Source organism: Lissotriton helveticus, chromosome 5_1 (genome assembly GCF_964261635.1).
Source record: "Lissotriton helveticus chromosome 5_1, aLisHel1.1, whole genome shotgun sequence".
Classification (NCBI taxonomy): Eukaryota; Metazoa; Chordata; class Amphibia; order Caudata; family Salamandridae; genus Lissotriton; species Lissotriton helveticus.
The window spans coordinates 1,821,851,028-1,821,864,727 of record NC_136065.1 but is presented as its reverse complement, the minus strand read 5'-3'; the positions used below and the strand labels follow the sequence as shown (position 1 = coordinate 1,821,864,727).

At 42.9% G+C, this 13,700-nt stretch overlaps 1 protein-coding gene across 6 annotated transcripts in view; it reads right to left on the bottom strand.

Moving 5' to 3' along the window:
- SLC25A39 (solute carrier family 25 member 39) overlaps positions 1-13,700 on the bottom strand; it is a 232,635-nt gene that overhangs the window by 49,804 nt on the left and 169,131 nt on the right. For all 6 annotated transcript variants that reach the window (XM_078645178.1, XM_078645182.1, XM_078645181.1 and 3 more), the window contains exon 4: positions 361-420. In XM_078645178.1, the coding sequence (XP_078501304.1) occupies positions 361-420 (60 nt within the window). The remainder of the gene's footprint in view (positions 1-360; positions 421-13,700) is intronic.

Below are 13,700 nucleotides of genomic sequence, written 5' to 3'. Positions count from 1 at the left end.
TTTTTCCTTATTTTTCGTCGATTCTTCTCTCCAGTCTCAGGAGCTCCTTCAGTATTGATCCAGACCCAACGGTAGAAAAAAAGAATCGGACAACCAAAAGGTGGGAGCTTCCGGAGGAAGGCCGCCAACATCACAAGAGGACACCAAATGGTGGTATGTCGATGTCCATCCAATAAATAAATAAATAACTACGACAATTCAGGATCCAACCACTACATAACCGAATAATGCACAGCATGTAAATCCAGAAAAGATTCAAGCTACAAAACTGGAAGGATTTCGCTTTCCTGGATAATGAGGAATGGGCTCAATACCATTCAGGGACCCCCCTACTTAGAAGTGTGAGAACAGATACATTACCTTTGGTTAAAGGTGTTTTCTGAGACTGGAGCCGTATCTTCACCACATCCAGGGGTGTGACTACAATGAGAAACAAAGGAAATTACTTTGCAATCACCCCGAACTTACAATGAATGATCAAGATCCTGCTAACAATAACATCTGTGTCAATGAGCAGACCAACCCAGAATAACCTTAACCTCTCTACTAAAACTAGCCCACCAATGGGTCCCATTTATGAACTCTGGGCGGAGTTGCGCTACACGAAACTCTGCAAAATGGTAAAAAACCTCCGCCGCAGTACGCGGATCTCCGCGAGCGGCAGAGTTTGATAGAAAAATGCTGTTCGCAGTTATTGCACAGTGCTGGATGCTTGTCCGCACTGTGCGATCATCGCTAACGGCACAATGCACAGAGCAGGCTTTCCTTTTCTGCCGCTCAATTAGATTTTTACTCGAGCAGCAGCTTTCTCAACGCGAGCGGTCACAAGCATAGGAGACCACTTGCAATGAGAAACCTGACCCCCCTGTGTTGAGAAATCTCACCGCAAGGTTTATTTTCCACGCTTGATGTTGACAATCTCTAACAAGGAAAAATCTCGCCAGGAAGTTGATTTTCCTCGCTCGCCAACTTGGAGTTGGTGAACATGAGCGAGGAAAAAAACTTTGCTCAGCTGAGTTTTTGGAACTCTGCGATCTCTGCGTAACGCGGAGAGGGGAAAACTCTGCAAACGCCGCAAGCGGAGTTGAGTTCACCGCCCACCCGGTGCTTGCATTTCAACCAACTGGTTTGCATCGTTTCTCTCAAGCACACAGCGGTTTGTACTCAGGAGAAAAGCTGATTTCCCCTCCTCGGGTGAACTGTGGCAACTGGCAGAACACCTACACTAGACACCGAGCATCCTCGCTTGCAATCACACCTCTCTAACATGGCTCCTCTTCACCAATGAACCTCGTCCCCAAGTTTCTAGACTATCCTTTTAAAATACCATGCTCTGGTCAATGTATACGGCTGGGTTCCAGAGAAGCGTTCTCAAATCAAATCAAACCTGTCTGACGTACCTCCAACTTCCACACACGTCCAGTATGTGGTGCAACAAATCCATAGCTGTAAAACTTCCTCACGTACGACTGGTCAGAAGTTAACAGAAATACAACCACATCACCCCCACACCGAAGGGTGCCTCTCTGGCCGGCACTACACTGAAAAGACACTAAATCATCTTCAAGAATGGAAAAATCTAATTACCACAGCAAGAAACTGTCACCAGGTGTAAAAAGATTTAATGGCAAGATTACTTTACATCTCGATGTTCTTTTTAAGCACTCTCAAATTAGCCCCTAAAAACAGTGCTCCTAAAGGAGCATGTAATGAAAGCACCAAGGTCACAATTCTTTAAAAAAAACTTCTTTGAACTCTGGGGACCCTTTCAATTTGAGGACAACCTCATGACTATGTTTCCAGGATGCTAGAGCGAATGACTAGCCACCTCCTTCGGCCCTACCTTAAATTACATCATATGTGGTGCCAATTCAAGCAAGCTTTAGGCCGGAAGGAGGCACAGACCGTGTAGTCCTCTCTATTCTGGGTGACATGAGATTTGAGGCAATTGTTGGCGCTGCCAGTGCCCCAGTGTTGTTGGATCGGTCACCAGAGTTCAACACCAACAACCATTTCCTTTATCGCAGTCTAGGAATCAAAGTTTACAACTTTGCACGTGTGGACTTCATCCTCCAGTGAAGGTTTCATTGCCGTGCATTCCCACCTTTTGAGCAGCCCTCTAAATCTAGTCATCTGTAATCTGTATCAAACACCTTTAGCACCTCTGCTGCTACCTTTTGCATGCATTTTAATGTATTCTGTGGACACCAAGCGGATCTTAAGACTTAAAGACCAGCACAAAGGTTTTTGCCCAATACCGACTGCAGTCAGGCACTAGATGACCATCAGCCATCTTATGCAAAATTCCACTAAATCAGATGTCTCCCTCATCCCAGTCAACTCTCCATTGTGACTCAGCATTTTTAACTACTGTGCTGGGCTTGTATGCCACCCTGGTGCCAATTTTAAGGAAGTTAGGCTTGCAACTACTCAGAACTCACTGTTCTCAGTCATCTTCTTTTTTCTACCATGAATGGGGACATATTTGCTTCTACTATTTTCTCGTTTTTACCATCAGCATTTCAAGTAATTTTACTTTAGCCCCCTTCAGTAGGATCCATCACTATGAATAGGACCTATTTACTATAGGTAACGTAAAATTGTGATTTTTAATATAGTGCAGCTACAGAGAAGGTGCATTGATGAACCAGCTTAGTTGTACACAGAACTGATCCAGTGGGAAAACCCTACTCCCGGTCTGAGTTTCCTGCAACTAAGTGGCGGTGCATGTAGGTTAACTAACGAGCTGAGTAACCGGACTTAGTTGCAAAAAGATAATTGTACGGGGAAATCCCACAAATTGTTCTTCCTACGAACAGACGGGGCGTGGTTTTAACGGAAATGCTTACATTAATCTTCACCCCACGCTTCCTGGAACGAAACAGGTATTTCAGTTTTTGGGAGACATGTTAATTCATGTTTGGGAGTGAACTGACGTATGGAGAAGGAGGGTAGAGGGTAATTGTATTCTGGTCTTCTCCTTCCCTGCTGCTCAGCCTGTATGTGTGATGTAATCAGAATGTTCATGAATGCATGGTTTGAATGAGTGGTCAGTTTGAGTGAGTGGGGCTGAGCAGCAGGACACTGCTCCAGGTGGGCCTCCTTTACCATCCTACTTGTAACAGAATAAATCTACTTAATCTACACTACTGGCTACTGGTCTTCCTACTACAACAACATAACTTTGATGCAATAGTAACAGCGAGCACAGAGCTGCAAACCTAAGTTAACATCAGATTATTCAAATCCTTCGGTGCTACACAAGTTCACTGAACAACTACGCATTGACTGGGTGGATTTTTCTGACGTAAAACCGCCCTTCATGCACTGCAATGGAAGCACTTCCTGGGTAGAAGAAAGATACATGAACTATTTATGTGAGAACGTGTTACCCTTCTAAATGAGACAAAGTCCACTCCATGAATACTTTAAAGAATTGGTAACAATACAGGTTCAGAGAGCTGCTATGTCAAGAAAGACCTAGAAACCAAGAGGTCTCCAGGCCTGCCTAATCAGAAGAGGCAATGGCCTCCACTCCCCTGACGGACAATGGCCCATCCAAAATAGAAGTACCTGCACGACGGGCGGGAACTCTATCTTGGAGCAACATCTTAGGAGGCTCATCTCCACTGCAAGCTCAGGGAAATACCGGGCGAACACCATGTTGTTTCGGACCCGCTTGACATTTCGGTTTGTTTTACAAAGGCAGACTCTGTAGTTTGCCACCTCTACAAGGGGCATGGAGCCATGCGTTTGGTGGCACAGTGCCTGTGCAATTTTTTTGTGGATGCACATGCTGCCAAACTTTACATGAAATCCTAAATCTAGTAAAACCAGACACTTATCTCAATGAGGACTCAACTAAATGTTATTTACAACCCCGTTTTAGATTTCATATAGCTTAATTCAGATTCAACATTAGCATATTGTTTATTGACTCATTCCTCCAATGTTGCACTCAATAAGTCAAGAGAATGTATTCTTTAAACTTGCAGCTCAAAGAAAGACACAGAGGTAAAGAGTATGTCTGGAAAGACCAGAAATATAATTTACACTTTCAATGCTCCGATTAGAATGCAAAACCTAAAGTTGCTATTGGAAAGCGTGCGAGCTGCATTTCATCACTTTCTTGCGCTATGTTGGGCACTAGGGCTGCCCGTCATTGAGGTGGCTGGAGGGAGTGATAGAGACTCTTATTGCCTGCAGAGCAAACTTTTAAGCATTCCCACAAAAACTGCTGCCCAAGATATTTTCATGTAACTTGCCACACTAACCAGCATTAACAGCTCAGACACAGGAAGTTAACTTTAAGTAGATGTAAACCTATGAATGTTAAGCTAGGACTTGTCACAACTTCGAGGTACAAACGTCATAGGTCACTGTAGTACCATCACAAGATTTTTTTTTGTTTTATTACCTATACTGGAGCTGTTATTTTACACTGAAAATATGGGATTGAACTAGTTATCCACTGATAAGCCCATGCTACCAATGATGTTTTGCTCTCATTCTTCTGAGTGTACAGTCACACCATATAAAAGGAAACGATGGCCAGGTTTGTAACAGCTTGGAGTCAGAGACCAAACGGACAGTGAAGGACTTGAAATGCATACAAGCTATCTGCAATAGATATATTAATCTGTATTTGTTGACTATTATAACCAATCGGTATTGATAAGGGTCATTTGTAATAATTAACAGGTTTTGTTCATTTGCCGATGGCAAGTAATGACGTTTTGCTACCAGTCTAACTCATCTATAATCAATATAGTTTACTGTGCTCTCTATTTTTTAACTTGTACCGGTAATCCTGGAGGTTTGGTAATCACCAGGCTCAATGGCATAAGTCTATAATCACTACTGATCGTTAACTTGGAACGGGAGGGTCCCAAACATAAGTACCAACTCCCTGTGCCATAAAATTCCTATAATCAAAAACTTCTGTACACTGAACCTACCCTTCTCTGGCAACACTCTCAAAATCTGTAATTCAATTCAAACAGCTATAATAACCAACCCCTGTCACACAACTCACTCAAGAAAGACCACAAACAAATCTCGACTAAATTCTTCCTCCTTTGAACCACCAAGCTTCGATCACCTCCAAAAGAACTGATTTATATATTTATAATTTTGTATTTTAGACTTTAGATTCTATATTTAGACTGGTCAGAGTCTGGTCAAAGCTATTAAATAATAAAAACACACAAATAAATGTACTTTTATAATCTATGAGTAGTGACAGCATTTGTAATTAAGGTTAATAGGCAACTGATATTGCAATGTTTTACCTGTAGACTGTATGTTTTTTTTCTGTGAGCTGAGTGAGGAAACACAGGAGCAAAAATGACGAGACATTCTTTACGTTTCAAAAGACTCATCTTTGATTCAGTGATAGATCACAAGAAAGGGGCCTGGACACATCTCAGGAATAGAGATAGGCTGGTAAGGCCCGGCTTCGATAAATCTACTCGCCCACGCTATGGGGGGAGTCGGATTTTATCAAGTTGAGCAATTGTTTGGGGTTACTGGCTTTGTCTAGCGAGCAGGCAGAGAACAGGTTTTCTGATCATTCACAAGGTGAATGAGCAATAAGGATGCCTTTAAATCTTGTTTTTATCTTTTCACTTTTCCTGCGTGTTTAAAGACAAAGGTTAATTTTCAGGCTATGTGTTCCGACATATCACTGCTTACTTTTTCCTGGAGATTAGGGTTTACTTTTAATTCTCTTGCTGCACAGGTTAGAGTTTTTTTTTTAAGTGAACTGTGTCAGTCAAGCTGGGCACACATTTAAATAGCTTGTAAATGAAACGTATAAATATTTCAAAATATATTTCAAATGCACTTTGTAATTATAAAGTGAGATTAAATTTTTTTTTTAATATGATGAAAACAAATCAGAATACTTTACTTGGCAATGTGCAAACGGTAAATATTTGCTGAAACCTGATTTCCACACATTATTTGCATCAATAAAACTACACGGTAGTGGGAACGTTTTTGGGCATCTTATTGGAAAATGTAAGTGACAGTGTGCTACTTTATCATGTTTTAGAAATATATTTATTAAAAGAGAGTTTTCAAACATGAACTGAGAAACATTACCGCCCCCGGTCATGCTGACAATTCTGTTAGTGAACTAAGAAGCAAGTCAGTAGTCATGTGTACCAAATATGTGGGCTAGATTTTTATTATACATGGAGCGAAAGTTTAATGGTGCGAAAGATTAGCCTATTAATCAAACAAAAGTTTTTTGTACAACACACATTCTGAACTCACAAATTTGGAGGTAGTCTTATATGTGGTAATTAAGAAAAAGGTGACATGGTTAGAAATGAACAATTTGAAAAGAGTTTATGGGTCAAGCGCATTACAGTTAGGACGAGTAGATTATTCAAGATACTAGACCTGCAGGTCTGGTAACATTTTCCTACTTTTTCGAGGTAGGAAGACAATTATAGAATAGGGCTGTGGATCTGGGATTAACCCTTTGATGCACATATCACTGTGGATGACACTCCGGTGTGAACTCTGGCCAATGCCTTAAATTATGTTGTGGACAATCAGCTTCGGAGTCGTGCCTGCTGTGACAGACCTTTTTCATGAAGGAAGACGTAGAACACAAGTACCCATTTCAAAAGAAGAACCCCAACATAAAACTTTAAAGGCCCAGACCCAAAATGTTATTTAGGATCTGGAAAAGGACTATAAGAAGGGGAGGTTGTATCCCTAAAAGCTGGTCATCTGCCAAGCATCCAAACAGGCTGTGTGAGACGGGGAAGTCCACAAGACTTCTGCCTGGGACCAGGACTGGGAGCCTAGGCCTGCTAGTCTCCCTACTGGGTGAGAAGACATCATCCAGGGAAACAGACCACCTGCCCTGGAGCACCAGCGCCTGCCTGATGTCAAGACCAGTTTGCCCTGCAAGGAAGAGGAGAGCGTAGGACGGAGCGAGGTCCAGTGGGGAGCCCTACCAAGAGGACTCCCTGTGCAAGAATTCTGACGTGCAACTGTCTGGGCCAGGGCACTGTGCCTGGAAGAACCTGCCTCCACATCACGTACTTCAGCCACCCAATATGCCAGGGGGCGGACGGTACCAATGTTGCCAAAGGATTCGGTCTGCCGCCCAAAGGAGAGACTAAGGTTGTGACTTGCCAGTTGGACCTGCGCTGCGAGAGAGCTGCCCCAGACTCAGCCAGAGAAGCTGGGGGAAAAGTTGCACCCTCGCTGGCTCCAGCAGGGAGCTTAAGGATTCCCCTCCCTAGTTACACCAAGACAATATAATATAATTTTTCGTGAGCAGGGAACTGCTCAGACATCTGAAAGACCTTCAGCGCACCGTTCCGGAGAGAGCCTGCGCTTCCAGGGCGTGGTGCGAGGGCAACAAGCAGTCAGACCTCACAACCTGGACAGGAATTGCAGGTGCACATTTGAAGACATCTGTGGCATTGCTGTACTCTTCTGTTCAGCGAGAGCCGCCAATTAAAGAACTGGGCCAGTTGAAACTCGCTGCTTACGGTGCTGTAGCATCAGACACTTTTGACTAAGTTTCTAAAAGGCAGAAAGGAAAACTCTTAAGCACTGCTTAATAGTTTGCATTCCTTGACGCAGCCACCAGTGAATGGGAAATTGGATCGGTTAACCCCTGCGTGCCTCATGGAACTCTGAAAAGGGTTCTGACAACCACAATATACGTTACTCGGTCTCTATCAGAAGAGAGCTCTCTCCAAGAACTAGTTCTCCAATAATAAATGTAATGACCTCTTTAAAAATACAGCTCTCAAAATAAATGGTGTGCAGCCCTCATATTGCATACAACACTCCGACTGACTTTTCACCGCATGCAGTGCATCATGGGGTTCCACCTGCAGCAGCTGCGGGTGGTCAAACCAAAAGATATGCGGTGGCACCTCACATTATCCATACATTAAAAAAAAAAAACACATGGGTATGCCTCCCTTTGTGACCAAAAATGATAACAATGAAGAGATACCATCCACAAAGAAAAGGACTTCCGGTTACCATTCCACTCTCTTAACAAACCAGACTAAAAGAGTAGCAGCAGCATGACAAAATGAAAAGGTAACTGGAACGAGGCAGGAAGAGTGCACATCAGCACTGTCACAGATCATCTACTTCATCATAAACAAAGGGGACACAGCGGCTCATTCTTCTTGAACTCTCGGCTGCTTTCAACACTGTATCCCACCGAACCCTCATACAGGGTCTCCAAGAGACTGGAATCCGTGGCCCTACTCTTCAGTGGATCGGATGCTTCTTCTCAGGTGGCACCCAAATGAATAGCTTAGCACCCTACTCATTTACTGCTTCCAACCTGACCAACAGTGTCCCCCAACCCTCCTTGCTTAGCCCAAAATGTTACATGAAACCTCTCGCCATCATCAGCCCTTACGGGTTCAGCATCATCTCATACGCCAACACCTAGCTCATTCTCTCCTTCTCAAAAGGACAACTCGAACACCCAAACAAACTTCATCAGCTGCATGTCTGAGATCAAAAACCAACTGCCTAGAACTCAACACCACTAAAACAGAAGTGGCCATATTTTGAAAAAAACATGTCTCTCTGGTGGCCCTCAGAGCTAGGACCAACATTCAGCCAATCCAATTCTACCAGGAACCTGAGGATCATGATCAACAATTACATTTCGATGCCCAGCCAAGTCAACTCAGTCACATCCTCCTGTTTTCACACCATCAAGGTGGTCCTCAGATGGTTTCCGCTGGACACCCAAAGATCTGTCACACAAGTACTAATCACCAGCAGACTTTACTAAGGCAACACCCTCTACATCAGGATCACCGCTCAACTCACCAAGAGACTCCAAGTCAAACAAAACGCGGCAGCCATAGTCATTCTCAAATTGCCTCTCCGCAAGCACATACCTGAACACCTCAAGAACCCCCACTGGCTCCTTAGTCACAAATGCACCCTTTTCAAGCTCCTCACACACACATACACAATCATGGCCCAGCGTATCTCAACAGGGTACCCAGTTCAACGTCAACCAGGCTCCTCCGCTTGGCCAGTTTTCTTTTTACCAACATCCCCCGCCAAGCAGGAGCAAGGATTCAGAAAGGCTGGCGCAACCTTCCCTACCACATCAGAGCCGCCAACACCATCTGCAAATTGAGCAAGAAACTGAAAACATGGCTCTACCAACAAGCGCTAGATAGGGCAGCTCCTTCCCAACGACAGGCGCCGGGATACCACCTACCCTCCCCACCCCCCACCACCACTGGGTGACATGCGCACCATACAAATAAACATAACAACTTTGCATACTCACTAGGGATTTCACTGTGGGGCATACACCAACACTAAAATTGCAACGGGAATGCTCTGCAGTGAAATAACCTATAATACTAATAAAAAACGTCTATTCAAGAATGGGCGTGCCCTTAATAAACATGTCCTATTGTTCAATGTAAGCTCTCCTGTGCCAGTTGTTCTCTAACCAAGTCCCTTAAAACACAAAAGCTAATGTCCTTGGACATCTCTTCCAGCACAAGAGCAGCAGCCTACCCTGTTATTATTCAAACAGCAGATATTTTGCAAGCTTTAATAAATCTCATGAGGAAGACTAAGCCTTGGAGACAACATAATGGAAAAACAAACACAGGCTGCATCAGAAGCATAGGGACAAGCTAGAACGCGAGAGCCTGGAGTTCTTTAAAGCACACAACGTACTGCCCGAACCCAGCCTTCACCTTTCAATCTCTTCCCTCAACTTTCCTCTGCCATCTCCACTTACATCATCCACCAGTCTCCTTGTGGCACCCTGCTAGAGTGATATCTGGTGTCATCATGCCTTCCTCGTGCTCTCTCACCAACATCGCCATTTCTTCACTATTAATTGCATTTTAGTAATAACTTATCTTTCCTACTTTAAACCAGTTAGCCCCCTAAAACATTCCAACCTATAATCTCTTCTATTAAAAAATACGATCGGCAAAACAAGCATTGCCATAGCCAATAGGTCTCGCCTTTGGGACCATATAAGTGTTTAGTTATCCAGCACAATATCCTTGGTGCAACAACATTAACTGTTGCATGGCTAAACACACACAAAGACGAGACCTATTGGCTATGCCAATGCTTGTTTTACTAGTTTAAAACAGAGGGAGGAAAACTTGAGCTTTGTCTGCAACTTTTACCTAGACGTGTGTTTGTGTACATTCGAAACAAACCATTAATCATGCTGTCAGTTTAGTGACGTAATTGTTTACTCATTCTCATGATTACCATATGAGAACATGGCAAACAGAAACACAAACCCATCATAATCTTTACTAATTATTTATGCTTTGTTATTATACAAAAAGACACACCAAAGTACGCACATAGAATTAACATATTTATACACACGCCCACACCTCTTATAAAATGGGAACATTTTAATATATATACACATTATATATATATATATATATATATATATATATATATATATATATATATATATATATATATATATATATAAAGTCGGCATGTGCAATGTGTTATATGCATACATCTTTTACACATGTGGATATAAAATGTGTATCTGGTGTATATGTACTGATATTGGTATACATTATAGACAAATAAACCTTTTTATGTTTATAGTTCGAGCTATTGTTATCTTTAGGCACACCCAAATAACCACACTCTCACACACATCAAATGGTTTGATTGTGTCTAGCGATAATGTCGCACACATCTACTGATAAGGTATGTATTCGTTTCTGTAACTATTTCAATTGGTTTGGTGAAACAAATGAGCTGGGGCAGTGGGGGGGGGGGGGGGGGGGCGGGGTAGGCAGGGCTACGGGGGAGAGAGGCGGACCCCCGGCCTTTCCTGGGGGCTCCAGGCTCTCTGAAGTCAGCATTTAAAAAAAAAAATATGTGAGTTTTATATAGCGCTGGCTGGACCAGGAGGTATCAGAGTGCTTTACGTGAGGATCAGAGTTACAGGCTAACATGTTACATTTGTTCAAGAGCAATCAAAACATAGAAAACAAAGGTAAGAGCAGTGTTATAGAAAATGTGTTATGGGAGGGGGCGGGAATGGAGAAACAGGGAGACGGGGAGAAACAGTGCCCAATGTCCGGCTGGGTAGGTGACGGCTGAGGGGATGAACCAGGGCCCATCTCCTCAATAGCTGAACCGAGCAGCACCACCGGGTTTCGGACATAATGCTCTGACTCAGCAATCAGGATAGTGATCAGATGAACTCCGAGAATGTCAGAGAAGCGCAAGGTGGGTTGAGAAACCATGATTCGTATGAAATCCAGACGCCATCTTGAGGTCAGGCATTGTCCTGAGAGGGTTCTGTAAGGAAAATTTTGGATTGGTCACGGGGCACAGTGATGGACCCCCAGCTCCAAACAGAAGCAATCGGTCCAGTTTGATGTTCAAAACACAATATGACCTGGTCCTACTGTAAGATCAGATTCACGTGGATTTCATGTGTATCTATCTATAGCTCCCACAACTTTGTGTGCTACATGGGCAATTGCTTGTATCCTTTCTCCCACCATGAATCCCTGTTCTATTAATTGTTATGTTCCCCTCATGTACACACTCTAACGTGCGGTGCAACACAAATACTACTGAAATGAACGAATGTGAAAAAATGTGTAAAGGTATGGAGTGCCTCACGGCAGTAACTCCATGCGAGTCCACTGGTAGGTTCTCACCAGTGGGCTCAGGTTCTCATCATTAGCACGACCATACCGAAACAAAAATAAATATAAACAAAATGTGCAGGTATAGTGAACAAACAGTGAACCAGTCGTGAGAGTACTGGTGATGTAAGTGCTAGGACGTGTCGCCCTAGTGCTTATGATTTCTGACCCCAAATAAAGTGGAACCTGAGACTTTAGGTTTAGCTCGTTTTTATTGTAATTAACCTGGTCCTAAAGTACCTGTACATTTTTTTTATATTTTTGTTTCGGTATGGTCGTGCTAATGATGAGAACCTGAGTCCACTGGAGAGAACCTAGCAGTGGACTCCCATGGTGTTACTTCCGTGAGCTGCACTAACTACTTGTACGTGCATTTTAATTGATGCTACTGCTTTCTTGCATACTAAAAAAAATTAAATATCTACTTACTTCAGGTAACAAAGAGTAAGTACTTCAGTACTGGTTCTTGAAACAACAGCACTCTGCATGCTGGGCCTTGTAATTTGACAGTTTTCAAAACAGGCGTGACCCTACATATTTCAGCATGCAAAGTCCTGTGACCTTTAAATCCTGATGTTGCTTATGACATACGCCAGCTGGAAAATCTGCAAATGTGTATTTTGTAACTTTGCCTAATTCAAATACCCAATTACAGACACCTTTCCCAATCAGATGATATCTGTAGTCTACAATACTTTCCATCTGGGAAACAATACAATTACCTCCCACAGCAAAAAATGGTTATTTTCCACCACAAGGAAAATGTGTTGTACCTGCGCAAAGAACTGAGATGAGCACAGTACACATCTAAATAGAATATTAACTAGGGAGACAAAACCAGCATTGGAACAGGGCTCTTTATCAATTTCCCTCTCAGCTCCTGCCAGCAGTCTTGACAGTATAATTAAATTGTCTCATCACATAAATAAAACGGGCAGGAAGAGTGTGTCCTGGTGCTAGCACCAACAGAAATATATTGTATGTTTTTTACTGTTTTGAAAACTCTAATTTTGTACATATTTCAAATGTATGATAACACGTGGTGGTTATCCTGTACAAAATACTATGCTCAATATAGCAAAATTATTATAGTAATGAGTCTATGTTAAGAGTATAAGGTGCTCTCTTCCAACTGCAGCTTCTGTCTGCAGTCTCAATGAAGCAATACAATGGTCATGCATCGCTCAAATAAAAGGGGTACTACTGCCACCAAAACGGACAATGAGGTTACACTGTGTTAATTGTGACTGAATAAGTAGGAAGTTAAAGCTCTATATCCAATATAACATCGAGTGGCAAAAAACAAATGAAAGTGACCTCTTCACAAATGATTGTGCTTTTAAAGCAACTTTTTGACTGTCACCCTGTAACTTAAAATCGGTTCTCTACGTTACTGAGCCACCTTTCAAGGGCAGCTGGTCTTCACAGATTAGTCAGTACTTTCACTTTGGATCTAGTTCATGTACACACTATTTAGTATCACTTTCTTTTTCAAAGTCTGTCGCTAAACGCGCCGATGTTGGCTCCCGAGAGCAAAACACCCTGGGAGTGAACATTTCCCTAAAAGCTGGGACATCCACACGCCTTTGGCCAATTGCGCGCTAAAGCCAGACGCAAAGGCCAATGGCGTGTGAGAACCACATGCAAGAGCTTCTCCTGAAGCGATTCAAAGAGGTCGATTTCCTATGCAGCGCATGCGCGCTGCCATAGGCTCGACCTAAACAACACTAGTGCTGCAAAATACACCCCAGATAAAAAAGTATTGGTGAAGCCAATAGGTCTAGGTTTAATGTGCCTACCCATCCGGGATAAAGCACATTAGTTAAGAGACACGTGGGAAGGAGCCAGCAGGCATCAGTTGGAAAGCAATACCTCATGCAGTTCAATGCAAGTACTGGAGGTGCAAGGGTACACCCAAACAGCTAATAGCTGTAGGTCAGCGATGAATACTATGGTGGGCTAAGCAAAGACATGATTGACAAAACGTAAAGCCAATGACTGAACAAGGTT